Below are 8,228 nucleotides of genomic sequence, written 5' to 3'. Positions count from 1 at the left end.
TTGTCTTGTGTGCAGTGGGTTTCAGCTGGGTTTCACCCCTCTCCAGCTGAAGGGGGGCCCAGGACATGGGTCTCCTCTTTACTGAACAGCCATGGTGGCCAGTATATCCTCAAATCAAAGACCACCACACCTATTAGCACCAGCATTGCTTCCACCAACCGCAATACCAGCAGCAAGCCTGCTTCACTGCCAAAGTCCCTCTATGGCCTTGAAGAGCTCGGCCACATGGCTGGCAGATACTTCAAAGATACTAACCAGAAATCATAGAGTATTCAAGGGTTGTTCTCATCTGTTTAGGTGTCTATATTCCACTCAAAATTGTATCCAAGATAAAAATGCTGCTTTGACCTTGGCCCTTGGTGCCTAAACACTTTGGGAGATCTGGAACCTCCAGCCTTTATAAAAATATTTGAGTTTGCCCAAATACCTGAGCTCCGATCAGGGGTCTACCTCTCCAGCAACCCCGGGTCTGCAGGGTGGATGGGTCTGCGAGGTGTACGACAGCTCTTCTCAGAGGCTTGCAGCAAAACACCAAGAGGTAACAGGCACAAGATGTGACAAGGGGAAGGCCCACTGGACACAAGGAGAAAATTCTCGCCCAAGGGAGAGGCTCAGCCCTGGCACACAGTGGCATCTCCATTCCTGGAGATCTTCAAAGCTCAGTGGGGAAACACCCAGAGCACCCCAGTGCAGCTTTGAAGTTAGCTCAGCTTTTAGTGGACAACTGGATTGGAGACCTACAAAGGTCCCTCCCAGTCTAGATCTTCCTCTGAGTTTAATATGAACACACAAAAAAAAAATTGCTTACTGAAATACAGCACTGTATTCATGGCACAGAACAACGATTCCAGGCTGTTCCAGGTCCCACCAGCCTCCTCAGCTCCTGATGAGGCTCAGGCCAGCATCGTCCCAGCATTTTTAGAAACACTCTTCGAAGCTCACTCCTTTAAACAACCACAGCCAGTGGCTGCTCCTTCCAAACCTGGGGGTCACACATTTACCAAAGAGCTATTGAATAATCAGACCAAAATACTTGTCCTAAGTGCAGACACCTAGGTAAAAAAGTAGAAATTCACTTTTGTCAAGGTTATCATTAGAATTTATTGATAAGAGAGAAACTTCGTATGTCAACATGTCAATGGAGGAACAGCACATCCTGACATAACAGAAGTACAAAGCCCATCCAGGTGACGTTACAGCGCTCTGTTATCTCTAAACTCCAAAATACAGGAGATCACGCACATGGCTGTGTATTACTTGGGTACATTTTCTGGGACAGGATAGAAATACTCCAGAAATACAATCGATGCATGGTTTGCCAGCCACCAGTGCCCAACAGGCTGCAGCAGGGACCACACTGGCTTTGACTCCCATTGCTCAGCTCCAGACAGACGATGCACACATGTAACAGCAGCTAACCCTGGACCCCTCTAGTCAAAGGCAAAAAATAATACTTACTTGGGGATGAGATTCAACTGAGCCTGTGTAGCCCTCACAGGGAGATGAGATGACTTGGACGTAAAGGGTGCTCAGAGGAGCAGCTCGGATGGAGATGCCTACACACAGCCAGGGGAACCCCACACCAGGTCTGCAGCGGGACAACCTGGGCACAGTCCTATCAAGTAAGCTGCAACTGGAAAACTTCACAACAGAGTTTGTTCTGCCCAGGGAGCAGACACGGCCATGCCAGGCTTCATCCTGGCAGCTGCCAATTCAGAAGCATGCTTTTTCTTTCAACATAAAGTTATCTTCGTATTATAACTGTTTTGACATTCCCTCTCTCAGCAGTTCCCTCTGTAAGAGCTCATAGCACAGACAGCCATTCATACTATGCTTGTGGCCAAGATAAAAATTATCTTTATAATCTTTACTGGAAATATATGCTATGCTGAATGCTGTTTAAAAAAAGCCAAGTGCTGAGCTTTCATCTTCTCCCAGCTTATGAAATATTTGGTTTTCCTAAGTATCTTGCTAAAAGAAGAGGGAATAGCAGAGTATTCCCCAGGCAGCTGGTAAATCCACAATGGATTTATTGTAGAAACGAGCTGAATTCTCTAACTCACTCCAAATGGATTTCAGAGCCCTCTAAAACCCTCCAAAGAATGAGCCGTTTGTGACACGATGAACAAAAAACAACCCCAATTTCAATGAGTAAATGGTCTTGCGTTGTGCAGGGAGAATCCAAAATAAAACACAAACCCAAACTAAGGGGATATGTCAGTCCCATCTCCCGATGCCAGATTTGATCACAGCAATAAAGGAGCCTGGGCCGAAGTGCATCTGCCTGGCCAATAGCACTAACCCTGCTGCAGGCCTGAAGAGGAACCACTGATGCTAGACATACGTATCTGAGTGTGTGTGCGCACACGTGTGCCAGGGGACGACCCGTACTCTGCTCCTTTTCCTCTCACATGAGCTATGACAAGTGACATAGCGGGTTCTGCTCTCAGCCATTCGGTTTCACCAAATCTAAGTTCCCTCTGCACATGTAACAGCATTAACAGATCTCATATTAATGGGTACTTATACAGGATTAATTGCACATCAGTCCATTGTGGCTACAAGTTCATTAGGCTAATAAATCTACATAGTGACAGTAGTACAGTATCAGCTACTTTTCAATACAAACTCCCTACCCTAGCCTTAATTTGTAGGTCAAAAGAAGAACTTCTACTGCAGTGACCTTCCTATGACCTTTAACATTCATTTTCAAAATTTTTTTTTCTAGAAAAAATCCAGTGTGGGGAAAATGCACATATATAACAAAAGCAGTGCTTAACAACCACAGGAAAAAAGAACATGATCTTGGACTCTTGTATCAGCATCCTCCGTAGACCCTGGTAGTGTTACTTCCAAAGGGTTGCTAAATGCTCCGTCAGTTCTCAAGTCTGTTAAACCATTTCCTAGCTCTAGACATTTCTAGTCTCTCACTATACATATTGTCTGTAGCAAGAGCATACAGAAACACTTGCTAATGTGCACAAGACTTCCATTTGATTTAATGGAATAGTTTTAGAAGACTGAAGTCTTTACTTCTAGAAATCTGTTCTTCAGTGGTAGCGCTCTCAGCGACTGGTAGCCTTCTATTCCACCCAGGAGAGAGCTCCAAGTCCCTCAAAGTTTCACTCATTTGTTTTGCCCAAAGGTGTACGGGTATCTAATAAAACCCCTCTCACAGTATTCCCAGGAAATGATTCAGAAGAGGAGATGATTTTTCAACCAAATGAGATCCTCTGGTCCTGTGTGTCAGACCATGGCCAATAGAATGAGCAGCTGCCATGGACATCTCAACTTAAATACGGTACAGTCAAGGGAGGAGAGCAAGTTGGCCTGACCATCTTCCTGTGAGGTACAGGCAAAGAGACACCAAAGTCGCTCTGTTCTCAACAGTTTGTCTCTTTTTCCGGAGTCAAATGTTTGATTCCATTTGTTCTAGCAGGAAGTGGTGAATCATGTCAAAAGTGGGACGATCTTTTATATCCCTGCTCCAACATTTCAGCATCAGGTCAAACACAGGGTTAGGACACAGAGGAGTCTGGGAGAGATAGATCTGAAAGAAATAAAGTTACAGCTATTTCAGTGTTTTTTCATAAAAGAAATGAACTTTTACTAAATTAACACCAAAAGGACCGTTTCATTCTAGGTTTACAAGACATGGCCATCATGCAATGTTTGAAATCCATTAAGCGTGAATCTGGCAGTGAAGTCAGGATGGAGCTTTGATGCCATCTCAAGTGGCACTGTGGACACTTTGCCAACTTGTTTGATGAGCTGGTCACAAAACAGTCCTTTGTCCCCCAGGAAACATGAATGCTTCAGAGAGATTTGTCTTCCAAGTGACAGCAAAACACAAACCAAAACCAAATTTACCACAATAAAATCCAAATACTTTCACTCACCGTAGACAACCCATGAGGCTTTCTAAGCATCGTGACAGCTTGTTAGCAGAGACAGAAAAAACACCTTTTAGAGCTTATCTAAAGCACAGCTTGGCAGATTTTTTTCCCCCTCTCATTTCAATACACATCTTTTAGGCTCTTCACTAAATCATTAGTATTCGGGAGACAGTGAATAAAACCTCCCATCATTTTATCCTCCTTAATCCTTTAACTTGTTGGTGCTAAAGGTGCATTTTGGCAGAACAGCAAACTGTTTTAACTGGCACTCCACTTTTTTGGGTACAGTGATCCTCAGTACTGAGGGGCTGGATGGTCCTGTGTCATCACTGGTATCTATTGAAGGCAGCAGCAGTGGAGTGCACAGTCCTGCCTGGGAGTTAGTAAAAGAGGATAGAATGACACAGACAAGCCCTTCAGCAACTAGAGATGGCCAAAGGCTTTTCGGCATATGTGGAGATACTACAGGGAGCATTTAACCCCTGGGAACTAACAATTCCTCCTTCCCCACCTCAGTAATCACTTCCTTGTCTTTCAGAGAAAATACTAGTGGGAGAGAGATCTGACAAAGGAAAAAAGCAAAAGGATTGTGTAGGAGAGCCCAGAAAAGCTAAGGAGGACAGGGCAGATTGAAATAGAAGTGGCTTATAATAAGGAAGAAGCACTGGACAGGGCTAAGAGATTCTTCCAGTGGGACTCCAAGAGAGGAAAGCTGGGGCAATGAGCCTAGATAGAGGGGAAGAGAGGCAGGACACACTTGAGAAGATGAGTAACAGAAACAGAGACTTCTGCAGATGATGTAAGGCCAGCAGAAAGGCCCTGGGGAGATCCACCTGGATGTGACCAGGTCAACTGAAGGAAAGAGAGGTCATGTTTGCTTTCTTACCTGCCTGCCCTGGCTCCGGAAGAACTCTCCTGTGTTCTCAATGACTTGCTCATCTGAGAGGAGGCTGTAAGGTTGCTCCTTACACAGTATGAACATCTCCCAGAGGGTGACCCCAAATGCCCAGACATCACTGGCTGTGGTGAACTTGCCCTGTGAACAGAAAGGATGTTGTAAGCCCAGGTTGCTCACAGCACACATTCAGCAAAAAACATTTCAGTCTACACCCTCTGCAGCTAAACACAAGGATGCAGTATTCATACCTGGGAAAATGCTTTGAAAAAGAGACAGCAGAGCAGGTGACCTGCTCTCAGCAACACACAAAGGGACCGAGGTATGACATGGCTGCTTTGTGGGGCAGGAGCAGCATGTCTGTGGGACCCATGGGACAGCTCTAAGAAGGTGCAGTTTTCACTGGGGCAAACCTCTTGAATCAGGGAGCAAGCCTCAGAGAAAGCCAGAGACTACTGTCCCTCCTGAGAAAGTCTGTATTTGCAGCAGTAGGAAAATGGACTGTGGCGGGGGGGGGGGGGGGGGGGGGGGGCAGATAGCTGCTGCCTACCTCCACCCAAAACACAGCAGTGCAGCACAGAAAAGCCTTTGAACAGGAAGCAAAGCCCTCAGGCTGAAAGCAGAGCTGAAGCAGACTCCAGACTCTTAGAGAAAGGCCAAGATAATTTTGATCTTTGCACATGTAAGAAGTCCCTAACAGTCTGCTTGCTGTCCCTGTTTTCTGTCTTCAAAAAATGTGCCCAAACTGGCCGTGTTTGGAACAATGTGTTTCTGAAGTAGTAAAAAGAAGCTAAAGATTGCTCAGAAAATAACAGAAAACAATTGGGGGCTGGAGGGCCTGTTTGGGCAGAAAACATCCAAAACCCAGATTGCCCAGGCTTATCTGGCAACCCTAGCAGTCTGTCAATGTTTGGAAGATGTTCACACAAGGAAGATGGGAGTGACTTATGGTTTAGATGCAGCTGTAACCAGGAAAACAGGGTGAATTTAGAAAAGCTTAGGCCTATCAGCCTTTATAGCAGAGGTAATTACAATTTTTCTGGGTACTTGGAGAGCGTGTTGTAAGAAAGTATAACCAGGTGATCTCACCAACTAGTTTGAGAAAGAAATATTGGGCTGAATATTAAGGAACTGCCTCCAGACTGGATGTGTTTGAGCTGTTGAACAATCTCCAAAGGGAAGACAGCAGGACCCTTAAACACAAAACAAAACCCCAACCTCAAAACCAGACTTGGCACTTGAAACTCATGAAGTTTTGTCCCTGCCCCTCTCAGCTTCCCAACTGGGGAAATAAGCACAGAAAGGAACTTCTTTATGATTCCAGCAGGAATCCTGAATGGCACGCACAGAACAGCAATTAGGCCCCAGATGAGGGCTGAGGGATGGGATGCCATCCAGAAGGACCTGGACAAGCTCGAGAAGTGGGCCTGTGTGAACCTCATGAGGTTCAACAAGGCCAAGTGCAAGGTCCTGCACCTGGGTTGGGGCAACCCCTGTATCAATAAGAGGCTGGGGATGAAGGGATTGAGAGCAGCCCTGCGGGGAGTGACTTGGGGGTACTGGTGGATGAAAAACGGGACATGACCCGGCAACATACGCTCACAGCCCAGAAAGCCAACCGTATCCTGGGTTGCATCAAAAGAAGCGTGACCAGCAGGTCAAGGGAGGGGACTCTGCCCCTCTGCTCCGCTATGGTGAGACCCCACCTGCAATACTGCATCCAGATCTGGGGTCCCCAGCACAGTAAATACATGGACCTGTTGGAGCAGGTCCAGAGGAGGGCCACAAAGATGATCAGAGGGATGGAACACCTCTCCTATGATGACAGGCTGAGAGAGTTGAGGTTGTTCAGCCTGGAGAAGAGAAGGCTCTGGGGAGATCTTATTGCAGCCTTCCAGTACTTAAAGGGGGCCTATCAGAAACATGGGGACAAACTTTTTAGCATGGCCTGTTACGATAGGACAAGGGGTAATGGTTTTAAACTAAAAGAAGGTAGATTTAGACTAGAAAGAAGGAAGAAATTTTTTACGATGAGGGTGGTGAAACACTGGCACGGGTTGCCCAGAGAGGTGGTAGATGCCCCAACCCTGGAAACATCCAAAGTCAGGCTGGACAGGGCTCTGAGCAACCTGATCTAGTTGAAGATGTCCCTGCCCATTGCAGGGGGGGTGGACTAGATGACCTTTAAATGTCCCTTTCAACCCAAACTATTCTATGATTCTATCATCTGTGCTGTATTTGCAAGGACACACTCCTTTCCCAGGATATGAGTTGTGTCCAACACAACCTCACGGACTTCTCACCTGGGGTCATCTGTAGCATACATTTTGATGCTATAAGGACTATTACACATATATGTGTTACTGTTTCACAGGCAAAGTGAAAATCAGAGGAAGGGAGAAAGAATGGTTTTGTGCAGTCCCTACCAGGAGGATGCTTTCCCAGGCCATCCAACGTATGGGCAATACAGCTCTTCCCTGGATACGGTAGTAATCCCCACTGTAAAGATTCCTGCTCATGCCAAAGTCTGCAATCTTGATGGTGTAGTTGTTCCCCACCAGGCAGTTGCGAGTTGCCAGATCTCTGTGCACAAAATTCAGAGATGCTAAATACTTCATTCCAGAGGCAATCTGGGTGGCCATGTAGAGCAGGTTAGAGTAGCTGCGTTAAAAGAAAACATAACAGAAAGAAAAATCAATAGTTCCCCACATTCAACTATTTCTTGCATTTGATGTGTTAACAGTGACCTGTTATTTTCTGCCATAACAGTGAAACTAAACTGTCTAGTTTCAGAGCACTAACACCCCCACCTGCCAGGCTAAGCCAAGCTCCTGAGCTGACTAAGCAAGAACAGACAAGCTGTCCCTGAAATTCAGGGCCCTTAAAATTTGACATCCTTTAGATTTTTAATATCAAGCATTAATCTCAAGATTTTCAAAGAGTTTATGCATCAAAGCACCAACTTTTTGCAGACACATATGAAAAATTAAGCTGTACAATCTCAGAATCTCGTATCTTAAAAACTGCTTAGCCTGGTATTTCAAACACTGCCACTATTGCATGCTTACATTAATATAAGTATGTCACTTCACATTAAAGAGAGGTTACTTTTTTTTTTAATACATTTAATATTACTGAAAATATAAACATGCATGTTCCATCTAATATAATTTTAATTCCCCCATTAGCAAAATGAAGATAAGATTAATAAGTTGCATGATACACAGAGTTCGGACCATCTGACTTGTAGCATTCTTCACACACTATTATTCTGTGATGCTCAGCTTGTTTCCCACTGTGTACGGTCAAATGCTTCACACAACCAAGCATTTCTCACAACAAATCTAACAAACTGTTCACAGTATTTCTCAGATAAAGGTCAGAAAAAAGAAAGTCTTAGTCTCCTCCTCTCTGTGTTCTGGTGGCAATAAGAAAAG

At 45.1% G+C, this 8,228-nt stretch overlaps 1 protein-coding gene across 5 annotated transcripts in view; it reads right to left on the bottom strand.

Annotated features, from left to right (window-relative positions):
• Positions 1–1,081: 1,081 nt before the first annotated feature.
• LOC115335127 (discoidin domain-containing receptor 2-like) overlaps positions 1,082–8,228 on the bottom strand; it is a 63,407-nt gene continuing 56,260 nt past the window's right edge. For 4 of the 5 annotated variants that reach the window (XM_030000379.1, XM_030000377.1, XM_030000378.1 and 1 more), the window contains exons 15-17: positions 7,218–7,452; positions 4,783–4,932; positions 1,082–3,550 (exon numbers count right to left, since the gene is read on the bottom strand). In XM_030000379.1, the coding sequence (XP_029856239.1) occupies positions 3,410–3,550; positions 4,783–4,932; positions 7,218–7,452 (526 nt within the window). In that variant the 3' untranslated portion in view covers positions 1,082–3,409. Of the gene's footprint in view, positions 3,551–3,899; positions 3,938–4,782; positions 4,933–7,217; positions 7,453–8,228 lie in introns of all 5 variants that reach the window. The other variant, XM_030000381.1, reaches the window with a different exon arrangement.

Source organism: Aquila chrysaetos, chromosome 24, assembly GCF_900496995.4.
Source record: "Aquila chrysaetos chrysaetos chromosome 24, bAquChr1.4, whole genome shotgun sequence".
NCBI lineage: Eukaryota > Metazoa > Chordata > Aves > Accipitriformes > Accipitridae > Aquila > Aquila chrysaetos.
The sequence above is the reverse complement of the archived record's forward strand: the minus strand, read 5'-3'. Positions and strand labels throughout refer to the sequence as shown.